This window comes from Gossypium arboreum, chromosome 1 (genome assembly GCF_025698485.1).
Source record: "Gossypium arboreum isolate Shixiya-1 chromosome 1, ASM2569848v2, whole genome shotgun sequence".
NCBI lineage: Eukaryota > Viridiplantae > Streptophyta > Magnoliopsida > Malvales > Malvaceae > Gossypium > Gossypium arboreum.
Genome location: NC_069070.1, coordinates 10,674,546 through 10,696,991, shown reverse-complemented (window position 1 = coordinate 10,696,991; position 22,446 = coordinate 10,674,546). Strand labels below are relative to the sequence as shown.

The 22,446-nt window shown below is 33.0% G+C and overlaps 2 protein-coding genes and 1 long non-coding RNA gene across 3 annotated transcripts; 2 read left to right on the top strand and 1 right to left on the bottom strand.

The window, feature by feature from the left end:
- Positions 1-5,833: 5,833 nt before the first annotated feature.
- LOC128290182 (uncharacterized) lies at positions 5,834-7,429 on the top strand. Its single transcript, XR_008279823.1, has 3 exons — positions 5,834-5,946; positions 6,396-6,467; positions 7,230-7,429. It is a non-coding gene; the product is annotated as an uncharacterized LOC128290182 (long non-coding RNA).
- A 7,627-nt stretch (positions 7,430-15,056) lies between these two features.
- LOC108480645 (60S acidic ribosomal protein P0-2-like) lies at positions 15,057-17,265 on the top strand. Its single transcript, XM_017783699.2, has 5 exons — positions 15,057-15,660; positions 15,779-15,847; positions 16,245-16,343; positions 16,413-16,805; positions 16,894-17,265. The coding sequence occupies exons 1-5, from the start codon at positions 15,403-15,405 to the stop codon at positions 17,038-17,040; spliced, it is 966 nt and encodes a 321-aa protein (XP_017639188.1). The 5' UTR covers positions 15,057-15,402; the 3' UTR covers positions 17,041-17,265.
- LOC108480644 (cell division control protein 6 homolog B) lies at positions 16,939-21,757 on the bottom strand. The gene is made up of 17 exons (XM_017783698.2): positions 21,381-21,757; positions 21,052-21,106; positions 20,740-20,960; positions 20,582-20,656; positions 20,398-20,507; positions 20,212-20,318; positions 20,041-20,100; positions 19,719-19,792; positions 19,564-19,614; positions 19,429-19,478; positions 18,917-19,052; positions 18,708-18,797; positions 18,546-18,608; positions 18,364-18,459; positions 18,129-18,218; positions 17,936-18,045; positions 16,939-17,561 (listed from the first exon to the last, which is right to left on the bottom strand). Exons 1-16 carry the CDS (start codon positions 21,594-21,596, stop codon positions 18,013-18,015), a joined length of 1,527 nt encoding a protein of 508 aa, XP_017639187.1. The 5' UTR covers positions 21,597-21,757; the 3' UTR covers positions 16,939-17,561; positions 17,936-18,012.
- Between the last annotated feature and the right edge of the window lie 689 nt (positions 21,758-22,446).

Below are 22,446 nucleotides of genomic sequence, written 5' to 3'. Positions count from 1 at the left end.
TTTGGAAATATATACTCATATCATCTATATATATAATATGGTATACAAGCATCGCAAATCTTTATTTATTTATTTATTTATTTTATATAATTTTTAAAGATAATTAAATAATTTATTTATATAAGTTAAATTCAATGGATAAATTAAAATTTTCATTTTTTATTTAATTAACTATTTATCTTTTAAAATATTCACTTAACAAATTGTTATAGATAATATATAATTAAATAAATATTTAAATCGATAAATTAACTTTTAAAAATTTTATTTATATAATTAACTATTTATCTTCAATGTAAAAGTTTTAAAATATTAATTTAACAAATAGTTAGAAATTTTAAATTTTTTGTTTATGTAATTAACTCCATTATTTTTCTAATAGAGCCCTTTAGATCTATTGCTTCCATTTCTGATTTCTGGGCCACGAAAATGGGTAGAAACACAGATACATATTATGTTAGTAGCAATTTTATCTGGTGACCTCAAAAGAAATGGTAGTAGCAGTTTTTATCATAATAGAGGGGTTCGTTAATTTCCAGTATATTATGTTAGCAAAGTGTTACAGAACGACGAAAAAAAGGTATTCAAAGATAGAAAAACTCATTTTCACTTTAATAGTGACTGCTCCCAAGTTGCAACCTTACTTCTAGGCTCACCCCATGACTGTCATGACGAATCAACCCATTAAGGGTATTCTATCTAGAGTGGATGCTTCAGGTAAAATGACCAAATGGGGAATTGAATTGACAGAATTTGGAATAGAATATGCCCTAAGAACAACGATCAAGGCTCAAATCTTAGCTGATTTCATGGTGGAATGCTCTTTTGACAAATCATCAAACCCTTGATCTGTTGTAATATGGCATAGCAGATTAAACTAATTTTCGCACTTGAAAAGCTTAAATACAAGCATTTTTATTATGTTTTAATTAAGTTTTATTAGTTTCATTTACATGCAATAAAAAGTGTAATTTGAGTCTTTTATTAACCTTAGGGATCGAATGAGACCTAAGGGTAAGCTAACATACTTTTTGAGTGTGCAGGAGAACACTAGAAGGAGTATCAACTCAATACTAGTTATTTTGTTGCAATACAGGGAGTTTGGTGTCGCAACACAGGAAGCAGAGAGCAAAAATTCCAAGACTACCTTCAATGTCGTGACATACCCTTGAAACTACCATAAGTATGAGCATATTGCCTTCGATGTCGCGACACAGGCACTAGGGTGTCACGACACTAGTTCTATACGAGAAATATTTACGAATCAGGGGCATTTTGGTCTACACAATCAAATATTAAACACCAGAGCGTCAGTTGTCCTAGGGTAGAGGACGATGACAACCCTAACTCTATAGATAAGCTCATTTAACACTTGTTATGGACAACTTTTCTTATTGTATAATTTTCTTCATAGTTTCAGCTTTTAGTTTTTCCCTTTTCTTAGACTTTACGTTACTTTCAGTTTTCCATTTATCGGGAGATCTAATTTGTGGAACTTGATCAAATCTTTTTGGATTTCGTGCTTCAATTAAATACAATTCAAGCTTTTCTTAAACCTTAATCTCTTGATTTGTTATTAATGTTCATCTTTTACATTAAGTTTATTATGTTTTTGAGATCCATGAGGAACTAATCCTTTTGTGGGGGATTAGCTAGTGGGGGTATGATTAATTTATTGATTTGTAGGGCTTTCTCAAGTGAATCAGCTGTTTGGGAAAGGAGGAATTTAAACCCTAGGCTTGACTACCCTAGAAAGTCATATAGGTGGGAATCAACCCAAAATTGGTATGATATATTTGTGAACACCTTAACTCCGAACCAGTTTAGACTGTAAGGTCGAGAGGTAAGTAGTTCTTGCGAACTCATTATTCTAGTGGAAAATTGAGAGATCCTACTAGGGTAATGACTAGTTGATTGAATAGGGAGCCCGAAGCAATAGTTAGTTATGATTAGCGAAGCGAGCTAGTCGCCATGTTCAAATTTGATTAAGTTTTCATAGCAAATTTTCCAAGTTTTTCTATTTATCTTTTTCTATTTCTTTAGTTATTAAAAACTTTTTCTTTATGTTTAGTCGTAATATAATTTTTTAAAGTATTAATTATCTCTATTTTTTCTTAGATTAGGACTAATTCAGTGCTCGCCTCCATTAGGTATGATCCTCGGAGTACTCACCTATTTCGTTGTAACTATATTACAACCTGACCCGTATACTTGCAGATACCACCTATTTAACATATTTTGTGCAAGATTTCTACTCTAGACGTTGGTACATCCAGAGGCGGTCAACCTTGCAGGTAACTTTTAATTTCAAACATTATCTCTCACATAAATGATACGATAGTTTATCACACAAATTATTGGAATTTTACTTGATAGATACTTTACAATATTTTATTACAAGTATACATTTAGTTCTAAATTTTTTTTCTATTGATTACATAAGATGTAGTAGTTAATTCATCACAGGGGCAAACGAGTTCAGTTGTGAAGCCAAAGTGTTGGATGGTTAATGTTGATGGCTTGACAGCAAAGGCAAGGTCAGGAGCGAGTGTTCTTCTTATAGATTCTGATGAAAATGAATGGCAGTATGGGCTATCTTTAAGCTTTCAGACATCTAAGAACGTTGTAGAGTACGAGGAACTAATTTCAGGGTTACAAGTGGCTTTACTGCTGAAGGCAAAGGTTTTTAGCTCGTAGCAAACCAAATGAATAGGAAGTATGAAGTAAATGAGTCAAGCTTAAAGAAGTACCATGCCATAGCAACCCACCTACTAGTTCAGTTTGATAAGGTACAAGTTAGACAACTATACAAGACAGAGAACACCAAATTTAATGTTCTATCAAAGTTAGCGTCCTCTATTACTATTGAACAAAGAGGAAAAATCATGTTAGAGCATAAAGCCACCCCAAGCTGTGACACTCATCAAGTGCATAATCTGAACCAAGAAAAAAGGTGGATGACAACCATTGTACAAGCATTACAAGGGGAAACACACCACCTAAGAAAAAATGAGCTCACCAAAATTCAGCATAAGGCTACAAGGTATGATGCTATAATTTACATTTAATATTTCCTTGTATCTATAGATAATTCATTTCTCATTCAATTAAAATCATTATCTGTTACCTTTAGACATATCCTGTTAGAGGGTGTGCTTTATAAAAAAAGCTATTTCCAACCTCTTTTGAAATGTCTTGCTTCCTCAAAAGTTGAGTATGTTATGAGAGAAACACATGAGGGAATATACAGATATCACCTAGGTGGGAGATTGTTAGCACAAAAGGTCATTAGGCAGGAATACTACTGGCCACTTGTACAGAATGATGCACACCATATGGTTTGCACTTGTGATTTCTATAAAAAAAATATGCTCAAGTATAACGAGCATCAGCTGAGCCTCTGCAAATAATGTCTGGCCCTTGGCCATTTGCAACTTGGAGAATTGACATCTCGAGTCCATTTCCAATAACCACAGCTAAGAAGAAATTCACATTTGTAGCTATGGACTACTTCACTAAGTGGATAGAAGTTGAAGTTTTGGCTAGAATCAAATAGAAACAAATGGAGCCTTTTTTTTTTTGGAAATCTATTGTTTGTAGGTAAGACATTCCATGCCTGATTATAACGGATAATGAAACCCAATTTCAAGGAAAATTTAAGAACTTTTGCAATGACCTACAAATTACTCTCGCTCAAAACTCTGTAAAAACACCCAAAAAAATGGTTAAGAAGAGACAATGAATAAGAAGATTCTAACGGTTCTGAAGAAAAAAATTGATGAGGCTAAAGGTGTTTGGTTAGAAGAGCTACCATGAATTATATGGGATCTTCAAACCTCACCTCACACAACAACTAGAGAGACAATAATCTCACATGTATATCAGGCAGAAGTATTAATCCCTGCTGAGATAGGCTACAATCTCACAGAATAGATCATTTTGATGAAAGTGCTAACTAGGGGCCATTCGACTCAAATTAGACCTTGTCTATAAATTTAGGGAAATAGCAAAGATTAGAAAAGTTGCACAAGCCCACCAAGTTTCTCAATATTATAATTCTAAAATGAAGAACAAGCAGTTTCAAATGGGTGATCTTGTTTTGATAAATAGTGAAACAAGTTTTCCAGTATCGCAATAAGGAAAAATAACCCCAAATTGGGAAGGAACCTACAAAGTTGAAAAAAAAAATAGGCTATGGAGCTTACAAAATAGTAAAAATGGATGGCCCTATTCTACCTCACACATAGAATGCACGCCATCTCAAAAAAATATTATGTATGAATGATTTGTCCTTTTTTTCAAGAAAGATACATTATTTCCAAATATTGTTTACTTTATATATCATGAACAATCTGATTTGAGTCAGCTGATTTAAGATCATAACTGAAATATTTAAGGTTTGCTAATTTAATATCGCAACCTAAGTTCATTCGATTTAATATCATAAACAATCTTATTTGAGTTAATTGATTTAATATCGCAACTCCAAACAGCTCGTTGATTTAATATCACAACTGATATTGTTAAGGTTCTATGATTTAAGATCACAACCTAAGTTCATTTGATTTAATATCATGAACAATCTTATTTGACTTAAATGATTTAAAATCACAACTCCAAATAGCTCGCTGATTTAATATTACAGTTGATATCATTGAGGTTCGTTGATTTAATATCGCAACCTAAGTTCATTCGATTTAACATCATGAACAATCATATTTGATTTAGCTAATTTAAGATCGCATCTCCAAACAACTCGCTGATTAAAAATTGCAATTGATATCGTTAAGGTTCGTTGATTTAATTTCGTAATCTAAGTTCATTCGATTTAATATCATGAACAATTTCATTTGTGTTAGCTAATTTTCCAACCACTAGTTAAATTATATTTTTTGACTCATTTTTTGTGATAACTTGATTATGCAGTTTGCTCAAATAAATTCACAATCAAACACCAAATTGTTTCAATACAAAATGAACATAGATTTTTTTTCATTTCAAATTAGAAAAAAAAAAGTACAATGAAATTATGAATTAGCGCTGGTATCATTGGGATCAACAAGCTCTTCATCCTTTCCTTCATCTTCTCTTTTGTTTCCATCTTCACTTTCAGCAAGGGAGCTACACTCATCTCAATAGGATTTTCAACGAAGTAAAGTCTACTAGAATTCTTCCATTCTTCTAAAAATTCCTCCCAAACTACTCTAGAAGAGAAATCAAAATCAAAATCCAACTGGGCATTAGTGAGGTGACTAAAAGCATCAAAGTTTACCTTGGGAGCATTGAAGGGACCACCAACTACTTGAGCATGTAACAAGAAGTTAGACTTTAAATCTGTAACAGTCCGATTTTCAGTGATGTCAGAAATAGTGGTTCGAGGCCACCAAATCTGGAAAGTAAGTTCGTAAATATTATTATTTAATATTTATCGGTAAAATATGATTTTAGAAAGATTTTTGAATTAGTAATTTGTGTTTTATAAAGATTTATTCGGTTAAGTGGTTTTAGAAAATGAGGTGTTCTATAAACCAAGCCATAAATATTTTATAAATATTTACAAAGTGTCAATAAGGTGGTATTAAATTTTTGTTAAGAAATTTTAACGTTTCGATAGTTAATTAATTAAAAAAGACTAAATTGCATAAAGGCTGAAAGTTGAATTATAGATTAAAGAAAAATTAAAGGGACCAAAAAAGCAATTACGCCATTGCTTAAAGTTGAGGCGACATAAGTAGATATTTATTTAAAAATCTAAAGTTAAAATATATTATAATATTATAATTATATTACTTAATAGTTAAGTATATATTATATTATATTATATTATAAAAACAAACAAATAGAAAAGAAGGAAAGAAACAGAATTGAAAAATGAAACGGAGAAGGAGAAAGGAGAAAGAAAAGAAAAAGGGAGAATTGGGGTTTTTAAGGTTCAAGCTTAATTTGGTAAGTTAACTTAGTGTCTTTTTTTTTATAATTTTGATATTTTTGGAATTCTAGAACAAAATACTACTTGATTTAAGTTGAAATTTTGAAAGTTAGTGAATTTTTAGATGTTGATCATGTTGAATAAATTGAAGAATTAGGGATTAAATTGATAGAATTTCAAGTTAGAATAGAGAAATGGATTAAATTGTAAAATAAATTATAAGTTTTGAATTAATAGGGACTAAATTGAGAGAATTTTAAAATTATAGATTTATGGTGAAATTAGAGAGTTAAATTAGTTTAAAGTGGGAATGGAATGAAAATATGGAATTAGTTTTGAGAATAAAAGTTAGTCTCGGTTCAGGGACTAAATTAGAATTTAGGCAAATATTGAGTAAAAATTGAAATATTTAATATGAGATTGAATTGTGTTGTATTGATTATTTTTAATTGTTTTAATTCCGTAGCTAGCATCGTACCAGAATTCTCGACTAAAAAGGGGAAAAATATAGTTGACGAGGAATAGCTCGGAATTCTTGGTTTGTATTTCTATAATCTGAATCTAATTATTAATTGTTGTATTTTGATTAAATGTTGTGGTAAGTGATTAAGGTGAGAATTATTGTGTTTTATAATTGAAATGGATTGATTTGGTATGTGATGAATTTATATTGGTTGAATTGAATTGGTATATATATATTATGAATATATATGTGTGTAAATGTGAAATTGTGCAAATATGATAATTGGATTATTTTTTATATGTATGAAATTCAGTTTTAATGCTAAAGTAGACGAAATTTAGAACTACTGAGATATTAGTGGCATGCCATTAAGGAACTTTAGCGCGCTCTCTGATTATTAGCACGTTAGTGCTCTCTGTTTAGCACATTAGTGCTATCTGTATAACACTTTAGTGCTCTCTATTTAATAGTGCATAATAATGCACCTCTGTATTTGTTTCGTATATTCGATGTGTTCTATAAAGTCTACTTTAGGCTAAGAATATGAGATAGTGAACTGAAAATAGAATGTGAAATATGTTGTAAATACATGGAATATACAAGTTATATATTCATGAATTGAATGTGGAATGGATAATACCATTATTTAAATGATACGTGAATAAATTATGGAAAACTATTATATATAGCAAGCGATGAAAATTGAGTATTATGGTTTTAAATGTTCAATTGTGCTTAACATTTTATTATACATATTTTATTGTTAATTTTTAAATATTCGGATTATAGAATTACCACTGAGTTTATACTCAGCGTAAGGTTTGTTCCCGTACGCAGGTTAAGTTAAAGTCAGATCATTGAATCAACATCCAAAGCTGATCCTGAACTCATTGTGGTGATGAACATTTATTTTCGTAATGGCATGAACATAGGATGTCATGTATGTCATTTTACAAAATAATTGTAAACAATGTTAATGATGACATTGGTTACTTTATGCATAAATATATGTATGTTATATTGTGATTAAAGAAGAATATGTTTAAGTTGTTATTTAAATGGATATTAAATAAGGAACGATATGATTAAATTATGATGTGAATGTTAAATAATTATGTAATGTTTGTATTTGTACTAAAATGTCTGGTAATGCTCCATAACTCTGTTCCGGCAACGGATACGGGTTGGGAGTGTTACAAAATCTGACAAGTAGTCTTGAAAGCTTTGCATGGTATCACTTCTATACTTTTCCAAAGCCTCATCATGACTCTTCACTAGATTAGCCATGGCAAGTTTGTGTTGCTCATCCTTACTTTTCATGGTCACTTCCAAGACATCCTTATCAACTCGCTCACCTGTGACCAGTCCATGTAATTTTTCAATATATTTTTCATTAAGGGTGAGGCATTCCTGTAACCTTCTATTCTGCTCCACTAATTTCTTGCTTTCTTCATCCAAGCCCTTATATAATTCGTAAGCCCTTTCTAGTGCCACGTATGGTAGACTGGTAAGCATTTTTAGTCTCTTTCTTCTTTGCTTCTGCTTCGCCAATACCCTCGGCGAGCCCGACGCTGACCATGCTAGCTTTAGCTAAGGCTACTTGGAGAGATAGTACAAAGGAAGATTTCCTTATACAGCTAGACGATATAAAAGGACAAATACGTTCTTTTGCTTCTTCGGGCATAGGTTTTTCCACTATTTACTCATCTCAATAGGACTGTAAGGAAACTTTTGCATGCTGAGATGTTTGTGCCACGGAAATAATGTTCCTGTCTCACCACCAGAAGCAGTAAATTTCATGGAACCACCAGGAGGGTCATAATCAAAAATTACCCCGAATGTATCTTTAGTTGGTGGTCTCGGTGGTGGGTGAAGATCAACATGAGATTTAGGTGGAGAAGGAATCATAGCAAGGACTATAGAAATAGGGACCGCATCGCCAGATGTTGCAGCATGATCTTTTCACTTCTTTCAACAAAGTTCCTTTACAAGGTTGCCCTCATCTTCGCTACTCAAAATGATATTGGCAGCCCCAATAGTAGTTTTCCGCTTATTCTTACTGCTTGCACTTTCTTCTCCAGTGGAATTACCAAAGGGATTGACTCACACATTTTGCATGAACGATCGAACATCTATATATTCGTCGATCTCCTTGGCCAGGCTTATAGATTCCTCTGAATTCTCTTCAACAATGCGAACTGTACCTGCATCACCAAGAAGTTTATTATCAGGACCAATTATCATAATAGGTTCACATCACTTTCTAGATCCCCTAAAGGTTTAAAGAACCATGAACGAGGCTTTAATTTTCAAAAGCTATAAAAATAATTCTTAGGTTTTTCTTTCTTCTTTAAGAGTATAAGCCCCAAATCATCAATGGCTCCATGTGGCCATGTGAATTGCGCAAGTAATACCCTCATGGTGTTCACACCATTACCATCATTAATAGGCTGCCATCCATTAGAACTCAGATTTAAGAGGCAGTGTTGAAACACATTCCTAACAGTTAGCACTTCCTCCAAATCTAGTACGCGACCCTTGCAAAGTCTATAATATTGACCCCACCCTACTTCATACATAATCTCTCATTTTTTCAAGCACATACTCTTAATAGGTATCGACCATTCAGTTGGAAAATCAAGATTAGCTTTAAGCTTATACTTAACCTGTATGTACTTGTAACAATTTAAGCGAAGGTTCAAAGACCAGTTCGAGATGATTGATTCTACATTTTTGCGATGAGAGAAATTAAGCAAACTCACTAAACCTCCTCGATTGCATGTTGGTACAAATTATGGATAATAGCGATCAATGGCACCTCCTTTCACTGACTACATTTAATGAAATATTCCATTACGACCCACCACGAAAAGCTAGATAATTGTCCCGAAGCTATCTTGTATTCATTGAGAAGATGGCAGAAGAAAGGATGGTGGTAAATGGAAACCTACTTCTATCATGTGCAGTGGAAGTAAGAAACTTCCATCTATGGTATCGCTTAATTGGTTTGATCATTCGGTAATTGAGAATTTCTAAGCGAAATTGGGTAATTGATTTCCCCGAACAACCAAAACATGATTCATTTCTTCCTCTTTTGTGGTGCAAACATAAGCCTTTGCCTCAACCGGAGTACTCACTTTACGATGTTGTGAAGAGATACCCTGAATAACACAACCGTTTCCTCTTATCCTAACCATTTTTGTAACACCCCTAACCCGTGTCCGTCGCCGGAGAAGGGTTACAAGGTATTACTGATAATTTACAACATATAGCATACATTTATCAAACATAAAGCATTCATTCTCATAAATCATTCAACACAATCACATTGTCCCTTATAAGGGCCAACAAGGCCTTAAACATGCTTCAGAAGGGGTTCGGGACTAAACCGATAACATATGAAAATTTTGAAAACTTAGAAAAATTTCAGCCATACAGGGGTCACACGCCCGTGTGAACAGGCTGTATACCTCACATGGCTTTAGACACGCCCGTGTCTCAGGCCGTGTGGAAACAGGGCACACATACTGACTTGGGTCATACGGCCAACTACACGCCCGTATGTCTAACCCTTGTGCCTTTCGAAGTGACCACACGTGCCCATGTGTCAAGCTGTGTGCTAGGCCAATTCAAAACTGTAGGGTATACTGACTTATGCAACACGGCCAAGTCACACGCCCGTGTGCTAGGCCGTGTGCCAATTAGGGAGTATACTGACTTGTACCATACGGCCAGTCACACGCCCGTGTGTGAGACCATGTGGAGCATACTAACTTCAATTAAATTTCATCACCAGGGGACATACGGTCGTGTAACATGACCATGTGTCACACACGACTGAGACACACGTCTGTGTCTCTACCCGTGTGGAAAAAAATAGACTACTTGCGAGGCCAATTTTCCACCCTTATTCATGCTCACCTAAACAATCAACATGGTACCATTTCAACATACAATTAGGCAGCAAATATAATCAACCAAATGCACAATTCATGCCATTATAATTTCATCTATTCCAAATCTCAAATCAGTACCATTTACTTATCCAAATACATGCCAAAACAATATCAATCTATATAGTTCATTTACCATAATTCAAGCTCACATAATTTCCTTATAAATAACCACACAACATCTAAAATCATACCTCATCAAGGCATTTCTCAAGCATTTTATACTCCAAAATTCAATTAACCATTTGAACAACTATAAAATCATAACCACATTCATACCAAACATACCAAAATAAGCCATCACTCATGGCTAAATATGCAAACGAAAACATATGCAATTTACAAGCCAAATCCCATGGCTATAATCACAACCAAAATACCACAACTAGCCTATACATGCCATATGCCAAAAATGTATAATCCAAAAGTACCAACTTAGATGTTTGATAGTGTAATGATGTTCCCGACGACTCCTGGATCCGAGCTAGCCTTGATTCACTATAAAACATAGAAAAATAGCACAAAGTAAACTTCATAGCTTAGTAAGCTCGTATGATATAAACTTAACTAATCACAAATACAACATTCATCAATCTAAACATATTACTATGTACTTTGTGATTACTAACAAACCTTTCAACTGCTTAATCATAAGCTTATATACAAACTTTGTAACTTCTTCGATTTAAAGCTCATACTATGCATGTACATACCTGTATTATTCCATAACAAGCTCATACATATTCGAAATACCGTTAAATACTCGATATCTTGCACATTAAGTGTCGTACATAGCCGAAGCTATCTCAAATTGCACACTAAGTGCCATATATAGCCGAAGCTATCTCAATCTCGCATACAAAGTGCCATATATAGACAAAGTTATCTCAATCTCGCACACAAAATGCCATATATAGCCAAAACTATGTTGAATCGCACACTAAGTGCCACATATAGTTGATTTGTCGTCAAACATGACTGTAGTCCTATATATACAATTTATACAATATCAAAGCATTAAAAGTATAATTATAACAATGCTTATTACATACGAACTTACCTCGTGTACGGAAATAACGGAATGAACCGACTATTCAATTACTTTACTTTTTCCCCGATCTAAGTCCGAATTCCTCTTTTCTTGATCTATAAGTAATCAAAATTAACTTATTTATTCTTCTATTTGTTCAATTCAATCCAAAATACATATTAGGGATATTTTACACATTTTCCCCTAACCTTTCACATTTTTACAATTTAGTCCTTATTACACAGAATCACAAATTCATGCAAATTCACAGTAAACCCATGCTATCCAATTTACCATAATGCCCCTAAAAGCCCATAACTTTCATTTATTTCACATTTCAACCACACATTTTTAACATTTCTCAATTTAGCCCCTAATTTGCATTTTCACCAAAAATCACTTAACAAAACTTGTTTAACTAACATCAAATATTCATAATTTATCATTAAACATCAAAACTCATACATATTCATCAATGGAAACTTCTAAAATCTTTAACAATTTTGCAAATTAATCCCTAGACTAGCTAGTACTAGTTGCAACGATCACAAAAACATAGAAATCATTAAAAACCAAGCAAAAATCACACCTAATTGAGTCAAAATAGCATGACCGAAAGAACCCTAAGAAAATAGCTTCTCTTCTCTTCAATTTTCGGTGAAGAAAGTGATAAAAGATGATAGAAAATTGGTTTTGTTTTAATTTATTAACCTTATTTACTAATTTACATTTTTAACCTTATTTATAAACCATTAAAACATTCATATTATGCCCATAAATGTCCACCCAATATAAAAATGGTCTAATTATATCATAAGGACCTTCACTTTAATAAGTCATAGCTATTAGACACATTTAACTAATAGCACACAAGTTTTACACTTTACGCGATTAAGTCCTTTTTCTCAAATTGAGCAATTAAAAGATAAAATATTTTAACGAAATTTTCACACCAACATGATATCATACTGTAAACATTAAAATAATAATAAAATAATTATTTTGACCTCGTATTTGGAGTCTCAAAACCACTTTTCCGATTTGACTAAAAATGGGTTGTTATAATTTTATTCTAATAAACCTAGCAAAAATCACAAGAACGATGGCGATTTTAAGAAAATTACCTCCAAAGTTGTTCCCTTTAACAGCAACTCCTACAAAATTTCAAATTCAAACAGTTTAATTTTTAAAGCTCAAGTAACCTCCTTTTAAAGGGATTTTACACTTTAACAGTTCCTATATCCGAGAATAAGGGCACAATCAATTGTGTACAACTGTATCACTTCTTAACATGTAGCAAAGTGTACATGACAAGTTAAAGCACGAAGAGTATTTAATAAGCTTCTACTTATGTGACCTCTCATATCATAAAATCAAGTTCTAAGAAGAGTCACTTTATAACTCTTCTTCGAACCAAGCGGGGGATAAATTGTTATGATACTCACTACTATTGACCCATTACCGACTCGTTACCCATTACCTGATTGGGTCCTGACCCATACTCTACGTGGTTCGCACTTGGGGTTCACATGCAAGGTGCTCGCACTCTTCTATGAGATCGCATAATGTGGGTTCGCACTACCATGTAGGCGAACCTACAACTAGAACACACGTATTAACCTAGAGTAGGGTATGTGTAGACGTGCATGGGAACCTATCTATAATATCATATTCATGAACAGTAACTATATCATATAAATACACAGTTTAACCCATCTGTAAGACACGTACTCTAAAATATTCAGCAAAGAGTCTTCTAAAATGAAGGTTAGCACTGAACTAGTTATTTGTTAGTTAAGTTGGAGAGCGGAGACGATGGAATTATGAAGCTAAAAAGCTTTATTTTTTTAGTTCATTTATTATGTTTTGATTGTAAGGACAACTTAGTTGTCTATTGGATTTTGTATTTCTCTCTTGGTTTTATTAATGCATTTGAACTGGTTTTACTTCAAAAACAAAATAATAAAACTATGCTACATTCTTAACTCTTATTCATAAAACATGCGCAAAATATCATATATTTCATAAATAACATAAAAATATTTTAAATTGATTTTTCAAGAATTAAAAATTAAAGAAATTTGAGCGACTTATTTAACCCACACTTGAGTAACAATTTACACAAATAACCTAAAATTTAAAAATGAAACTTAAAAGATTAATAAACTATAAGATTAAAAATATAAGGATTTTGTGTAATCTTAATACATATGGGTTGTATATAATCTTATTAACAAACTAAAACACAGTAGTTGTACAATTTAATAAAATGCATAAATAAATATATACATATTTTTTAAAATAAATAAAATATAATTTTCTACTAAATAATATTTATTTGGGCTGAAAATATTTTTTAAAAATTAAAAGCGAAATTTTGAAACCTTAAAATTCAAAAACTTCATGATCATTTGGCTTTCTTGAGGCTATTCAAATTATTTCATTTGGTATTTTCATAGTGTAAAAACATGAATTTAAAGACTGAATGTAGTACTAAAACATAGAAACTTGTGTCATCAAAATCTATTATCAAAAAATCCTAACTTTTGAAAGTCAAAATATAAGAAATTATCACAATCTGTTCAGATTTTTTGAGTTAGCAATTCCAACCAACCTACTTTAAAATTTCATATCTTTTAGTACAAGACTCATATGACTGAGTTAAATTATACCAAATGAAAATACATAATTCATACTATGAAAACCATCTAAATTTCGAAATAAATAAGCATTTAAATATAAATTTTCTAGTTTGTCAAAGTCAGCTATTCGAAACTAACAAAATACATACACCAGAAACTTCAAAAGATCTTGAAGAGACATTTCAATTAGTACCAATAATATCGTCAAAAATTCACAAAAAGGTAAGTGTTACATTCTCATAATAAAAATTTCTTATATTTAAAAATTATTAAAAGAAGAAGAATAATTTTATCTCAACGAGATAAATTAGCCAATTAAATTTAAATTTAAAATTTTTTATTTTTAACTTTTAATTTTACAAATTATTAATATAATCAATAAAAATAACTTTTTACTTTATTTAATTTTCTTTTATTTTTATTTTATTTTATTTTTAAAAAATTATTTTTATATTTCAACCAAACATAATTTTTAATATTTTGAAAAGAAAATCTCAAGATATGTAAAAGGTAAATTCAAGCAATAAAAAAAAGGTTAAATCACATGAATGTTGGCATCACTAACATGGATCCATGCTTTAAAAGATGCTTAGTAAGTGGTACACTATTTCTCATTTTGAAAGATGCTTTTTTTTTATGATAAAGGTACTATTTAAGTTTTTTTTACAATTCTCAATTTTTTTAAATTTATAATCTTTATTACAATTCTCAATTTTTTTAAATTTATAATCTTTACTTTTAATAATATTATCTTTAAAATTTAATTTGAATTTGAATTCTCTTTCTAAATATATTGTGTATTTTACTATTACATAAAATTTGAAGATACTTGGTGTATACATTTGACCTTTCAAGCAAATCTAAATGATAGAGTCCTAAACAATTAAACATCTATGCAAAATGTAAAATTTTTATTTTTTAATACATAAAATTTAAAATTGTTGATGTGATATATATGTATATGTATTTAAAATTTTATGCATATCGCTAAATTTAATTGCTAAGTTGACTGGAGGGTGTAAGATTGGGAAAATATTGATAATTTGGAGATGTATTATTGGATTCACCCAAAAAAAAAAATTATAGAAAGAAAAAGGGTATTCATGCAAATATAAAATGAAAATTTGTTGGGATATGATTGGAGAGCACAAAAGGAGGAATGCAGGTAAAGAAGATTGAAAGCATCCAACCAACACGTATTCTAGTACTTACCAGGTTATGTGGATCCAATACCCGGTTCAGAGCCCATGAAATGAACCCGATTATGCTTAGTGTTACATATATATGAAGATTATGGTCATGCATGGGAGTGGTGCTGCTGCTGCTGCAAGGGTTTTGATATAGGGTTAAAAGGGTAGTTTTTGTATTGGTTAAGGGAAGCGAAAATGGTGTTGAATCCAGCGAAGAGGGAGAAGAAATCGCAGTACGATCAAAAGTTGTGTCGTCTCCTGGATGAGTACACACAGGTGTTGGTTGTGGCTGCCGATAACGTGGGATCCACTCAAATGCAAAACATCAGGAAAGGTTTGAGGGGTGACTCTATCATCCTCATGGGGAAGAACACTATGATGAAGCGCTCCATTAGGCTGCACGCTGAAAGAACCGGTAACGATGCTTTCAAAAGCCTCCTCCCTTTGCTTGTGGTAATTTCTTTCTTTTTCCTTTTTTACAACTTTTTTGGTTCTCGGGTTTTTTTTTTTTAATTTATTCTTTAAAGTGGATGATCATTTTGTGGCTTGCTTCTCATGTTGTTTTTACCAGGGTAATGTAGGGTTCATCTTTACCAAGGGTGATTTGAAGGAAGTTCGTGAAGAAATTGCAAAATACAAGGTGTATATATATATGGATCGTAGAATTTTGTTTTTTATTCATTCATAACTGTTGGCCCCTTGAAATTTGTTTTAATTAATCTCATGATTTTAAGTTTTCTCAATTTGGTAACTAATCCTTGATTAGCATTTATTTGTTGTCACTTTAGCCTAAGGGTTAGTGTTTACTAATAATGATCTAATATGTTTATACGGTTTATGAATATTAATTGTTCACTCCATGATGAATGAATATGTTGTTTGGATTTTTCTGATTTTGACGTCAAATATTTTACAATTCTATGCTTTATCTATAATAAATCTGTTTTGCTTGGACTTCGGGCGTTTGACATGTTTTGTCCATGGAGGATGAATAGCATAAGCCCTTTTCATGTATGGTGATTTGCATTGATGTTCAGGTTGGGGCTCCAGCACGTGTGGGTCTCGTTGCTCCAATTGATGTCATTGTTCCCCCTGGCAACACTGGCCTTGATCCTTCTCAAACATCCTTCTTTCAGGTTTGTATATATACATATATATGCACTTGACTTATGCTTTTCACAACCTCTCATGTATCCTGTCATCAGGTGCTCAACATTCCAACCAAGATCAACAAAGGTACAGTTGAAATCGTGACTGCGGTGGAGCTGATTAGAAAGGGTGAGAAAGTGGGTTCATCCGAGGCAGCCCTGCTTTCAAAGCTTGGGATAAGGCCATTCTCCTATGGACTGGTAGTGGTATCCGTTTATGACAATGGAACCGTGTTCAGCCCTGAGGTGCTAGACTTAACTGAAGACGACCTTATGGAGAAGTTTAGGAGCTGGCTCTCCAATGTCACTTCCCTTTCGCTGGCGGTTTCGTTCCCGACTCTCGCTGCTGCGCCTCATATGTTTATTAATGCATACAAGACTGCTCTTTCTCTTGCTGTAGCTACTGAGTATACCTTCCCTCAAGCTGAAAAAATCAAAGAATACCTCAAGGTTGTCTTCTTATCAACATTTCATTTTGTTTCTATTTGTCTTATTAAATCTTGACAATAATGAGGGTTTTTTGTTGATTAAACAATAGGATCCGACCAAGTTTGCGGTTGCAGTTGGTGGGGATGCCGGTGCCCCAGCAACTTCAGCCAAGGAAGAGAAAGCAGAGCAGAGCGAGCCAGCCAAGGAGGAGGAAGAGGAGTCAGATGAAGACCTTGTTGCTGGTCTGTTTGACTAAATAATAGTCACTGAGTTTGGCAATTGGAGGAGAAAGCAGTAGTATCATTAGTAATAGTAATAGTAGATGCAGAGAGTTGAATTTGGAAATAAATAATGAAGTAGGCTTTGCCTTCCATGCTCCACTATTGAGTGATTGAATATTATAGTAAGTTCTAGTATTAACTTTTTAGTTTATTTGTAGGCATTCTACATTTGATATTAACTATTTCCTTTGCTACATCAATTTCATTTCTTTTAATAACTTACAATATATGTTTATTTTATATATATATATAAAGAACCAATATTACACAAGAATCCCATCAGGCATCAAGTAGAGGAAAAAAATAAATGAATTCTTGCACAAAAATAAATAAATATGTTTGAAATTTACAATTGGTGTCAAATTGGTAACAATTGCAAGTTCTGCTGGAAGAAATAGTGGCCGAATAGCCAATAGTTCCACCTTGCCATTCCCATCCTCAAGGTGTTGCAATACTGAAGCAGACTTAACCTGCCCACCGCCCAGGAATACCACGCCTGTGGAAATGTGTTTCTAATTTTTTAAGTTAACGTGAAAACTTGAAAGTGAAAGGCAATAAGTTACTTCATAAAAAACAGACCAACTATGTATATACTCATGCAAAAAAAAAACTATCACTCGCAGTTGCAGGTGTACTAACAAGAAAGTTTTTCTATCGGACAATCAATATTCTGTCGTGTTGTTCTCAGACGGAAAGTCATTATTTATAGTCTAGTCTTTGATGGCATTTAATTAATCATTTCCACACCATTATAAATAATCGTTCATGTATCTGGTCAACACCATCAAATATAATCTAATATGGAAAGACAAGCACGTGCTAACCTAGGACATTACAATAATTGTACGAAGTAGAAACAGTTTTTCAAACCTTTAAGTCATGAATTGAGCAGGAAAGCTGAAGATTGGAAACAGCCCACATATCAAGCTATTACAAGTAATGCAGTATTACTGAAGACAATTCCTAAACAAACGAACTCCCTGTTCCAGATAAATGGGTAACGGTAAGAAACAATTATTACTCAAGAGGATAAAATGTCCGTGCAGTAATGATGAATCTGTACCTGCAAAGCAAAGGAGATGTCGGCTCCATCAACTTTTAGTGTTACTCTCTTGAACTTATCATCACGAGACTGACCTAATTTGAAGAGCCCCTGCATATAGAATCATGTCAACCTCCCTTCCATGTTTGGTCTAGTTAGATAGTTAATAATGCCTCTAGAGAAAACAGTTACTGCTGCCATCCAAAGCTAGGCCATGAGTTGAGCTAAAACTGAAGAATAGGAATACTTTAGTTACCTGGTCATTTAACACTCTGCACATGCTTGAGAATTCCAAAATTCCAACTGGCGGGATCAATGCTGATTTACAAATGTCAATGTAAGATTTATTCAGCTGCACCAAAATACAACAATTATAAGTCAATCATGCAATTAATAAATGTTTCAGCTCATTATTATCAAACTTTAAGAAAGGCACACCTCCCCAACAGTTGTATCCTTCTTCCCACCACGGAAGTACTTCACAGCAGAGCAAAGTATGATCTGTGGTCAAACTCAACAGCATTAGAGACGATGAACCAGCAGAAATGACTATTAGATTAACTATTGGTCTGTCATATTCTTTATAGGCTTCAAACTTACTTGTTGATGCTGAGGAAGAGACTGTATAGTGTCGACTATAGGTGATCTGAATGTCTTTGACAACGCAAGAGCCATATGATCAATCCTCACCTGAAACATATCCATGTAAGCAACTGGAGGAAAGGCGACTGGTATGGATGATGTATAAAGACTAATATATCAAGCTCAAGCTTGGAAACAGTGACATTATGCTGTTGCAGAAGACTTACTGTATTATTTTCTTGTGATGGGAACACTTCATGAGCGAGGGCTGTCTGTGGACTGACGAAATCCCCCTCTGCTGATGTCAAACCAGTGTTGCTTGCAGATTCCCTTAATTCTGCTTCAAGAATTTCCACCGCACTCCTGGAACAACTGAAGGATGTCAGTAGATATTTAAAGCAGCTACTCTAGTCAGCAAGGAGGTCTTACTCATAGGAAATAAACAAAGTACAGCATTGAGATGAAAAAGCATGAATAAATTGTTGAGTACACAAACTAACCACAAATTAGAGATCATTCTTTTTTTTATTCCCTCAGCAAAATAGTTTAAACATTCAAAATGCCTTGAGACTAATAGTGTTTCAAGAATGTTAATTATAACAAAAAATCTTGCTTGAAATAATATTAAATTCCAGCACTGCAGTGAATATTAACTAAATCACTAATGTTACTTCTAGGGCTATTAAAATAGAACCAATTGATACTTCAGGTGATAGTTAAGTTGCAATGAAACACTGACCTACAAACAGAAAGAGCTTTCCTCATATCCCCAGATGCAGCTGCTACTTTCTGTTAATTTCAAGCTGTTAATATCGATCAAAAGTAGATTAATTGAAGGCAGTATGAGGTTTACAAAAGAAGCAGTATAACTTACTCTGGCACAAAGTTCTAATGCTTGCTGGTGGAAGACAATATACGGAAGTACCTATAGAGTGGAAAGCCAATAAAACTCAATAACATCAAATTTGCCACAAGAATAAAATTTAAAGTACTTCAGAACCAGGAGTGAAAGTGGAATGTAGTAATTACCAAGAGCCTCTCCTGAAGTATTGAAAGGATTTGATCTTTAGAGTAAGCACGGAAAGTTACAACCATAGGCTTGCCTAACATAGAGAAATGGTAGTTTAATAAATTAGAATTACTTTCAGAACAGCCAAGCATCCGTATTGCATCATTGCAAGTAGCAACTACTATAGAAAAGAGCCTAGTATATATAGAACTGCTTTCAAGATGTTTTCATGCTTGACTTTAGTGCTTAGGTGGCAAAACTAGGAAGAAGCCAGATGACAGTTCAAAAAATAATAAAGCCAAATATAAATATTAACCAATGTAATGAAAGTAAGGAGCTTACAGTTCAATGACTGGAGTCTTGGAAGAAACCTATCTGCTAGATCAATGGAATTTGCTATTCCTGCAAAAACAAAAGGGAAAAACCAACATGCATGAGTGAATGGTAGCATGAATCAAGACAAATGACATAGAAATAAGCATATTCATAAAACATAGTTGGAATGAATGATACCTATCAATATACATCTTGAGAACGGAAAAGTTGTAAGCATGAAAAGATCATGAAGTACTGCCCTGTCCCTTGTAATCAAATAATCCAACTCATCAGCAATAATTAACCTGCAAAAAATTGATGTCCTGTTACAGCCATGGGAGGGAAACAAAGATGCTTCAACCTGATAGAGAGTAAATTTCTCACATCATCTTTGAGCTAGATTCTGCCTGCTTGTTAGAATACAGATTCTGCAAATGCTGCAAAGGTGATGTTGAGCCTATGCTTTTCTTCTTTGGTTGGTGCATGCCGAGAATCTGCCAAGGCAATCATCAGGTTATCATATACGAAATCCAAGCTGCCAATGTCATATAAGTGTCAGTAACAATACCTTACTGAAAATCACTGAAGTGTTTGCCAAAGAAGTGCAATTCATTGCTAATACTTCAGGTGACTGCAAACCTTCCTGCTAGAAAAAATGAATAATTAAAAATGATTACCCACTTCAATAACATTCCAAGATAAAGCAACAACGAAAAATGAACCTACCATTTTCGCCCAATCAATAACTTGCTGTTTTACCAACTCCATTGATAATGATTTCCCAGTCCCAGGGCATCCACATACATACAAGCTCCCAGCTTTCTCTTGTTGGACACATGCCTTGCAAAAATCCAAAACCCTTTTTTGCTCATCTTCTCGGCACACAACAGTTGATGGAGCTGTTGAAACATGTACAGCCTCCTTCACAGCCCTCATTTGCTCAACATCTGTAAACAAAATAAGTCAAAACCAATTGAATTTTAGCAATGATTGCTCAACTTTTGAAAGGCCTAAAAGATGAAAGATCTGTAAAATTACCTCTCGGATTCCAACATTTCTTCAATGTTTTTTCACTCGGATCTTTCTTAATTCTCTGAAAATATATAGGATTAAGCAATATTAGCAGCCTTTTACACCTCATCCAATGTTCTTTTTTTTTTCTGGTATGACATGAACTTCATCAAGCACTAAAAAGGAACGAATCCATACTTAACTAGTTTTTCTTAATTTATCTAAAAAACCAAATTAGTGCTTCCTACTAATTACATTTTGCTTAGCCTGAAAATCATAAAAAATTACATAACCAGTTCAAACAAAAGCTACCATACGGTGAACAGAAAAGGTAAACATTAAAAGTAATGTCTCACATTTGCAGGGCTGCTTGGACTTGAATCTAGACGACGTCGTGGCGATTTGAGTTTCATAGGCGTTGAAACCGGACTCTCTTTGGCCGCCAATGCCGTATCGGACCTTAACCTCCGTTTCTGAGGAGTGCAGCAGCCGCCGGATCCAGCCAGCTCGCAGCTCTTGGCTGCCAACATTGCCTTGAAAGGAGACGAACTGCGATCGGCAATTGCAGGCATTGTTAATCTTTTTCACCGATTTAGACAAATTGGAACAAAACTTGAGGGGTTTCGATTCGATTGACGTAAGAAGGGGGGAAATATAGGAGCTATATATAAAATGGAAAACATTATTAAAGAAAAAAACGAAAAATGAGAAGCGGGGAAATGTTTATTCTCGCGGGAAAACTAACGTAACAATTTCGTCTCCCGCCTTTTATTGGATTAATTATAATTCCATAAAATGAGCTTTAACACGATAAATCCTATGGGACTTTGTGAATTGGGCTAAACTTTTTCACTCCATTGGGTTATGGAAAATACTTAGTACACTCTTCCTACCGTTTTTAAACTCCGTAAACAATTGACGAAGTATTCTATAATAGTATAATAAAATATTAAAAATATATGTATTATAAAAAAAGCACATAATAATTTTTAAGATCATTTCTAGAATGAAAAGTACACTACCACAATATCAAATATTAACCGTTAAGGATTAATTCTCATTTTTGTTGCGAGAAAGGGTAAATTTTATGATTTTGCCGTTTAGTTGTAAATTTCATTTTAATTCCTTTAATTTTTTTAGAATTTGATTCTCATATTCTTTTAAATTTTGAGAAGTTAGAATAATAATATTAATCTTTGTTGTTAAATAGCATATTTAGAAATAGCAATTCAAATTAATAAATATTAATAATTTAGCAATTTTTATGATAAAGATTAGCAAAAATTACAATAGTTCAATTTCATGTGTTAAACAACAATTGAATAAACTTTTCTAATTTTGTAAAGTATGATGGCGAAATTCTAATAAATAAAAACAAATTCTTTAATTTTTTGTAAAGTATAAGAATGGAATTAATAATTT

Bases quoted from the DNA above. Each gene is read 5' to 3' on its own strand.
- LOC108480645 (XM_017783699.2), top strand. From the start codon at position 15,403: ATGGTGTTGAATCCAGCGAAGAGGGAGAAGAAATCGCAGTACGATCAA. The intron at 16,344-16,412 runs GTTTGTATATAT...TCCTGTCATCAG, and splicing joins CTCAAACATCCTTCTTTCAG to GTGCTCAACATTCCAACCAA. The intron at 16,806-16,893 runs GTTGTCTTCTTA...ATTAAACAATAG, and splicing joins AAATCAAAGAATACCTCAAG to GATCCGACCAAGTTTGCGGT.
- LOC108480644 (XM_017783698.2), bottom strand. From the start codon at position 21,596: ATGCCTGCAATTGCCGATCGCAGTTCGTCTCCTTTCAAGGCAATGTTG. The intron at 21,107-21,380 runs GTGAGACATTAC...ATATATTTTCAG, and splicing joins GTCCAAGCAGCCCTGCAAAT to AGAATTAAGAAAGATCCGAG. The intron at 18,219-18,363 runs GTAACTAAAGTA...TTCTATATGCAG, and splicing joins GCAGAGTGTTAAATGACCAG to GGGCTCTTCAAATTAGGTCA.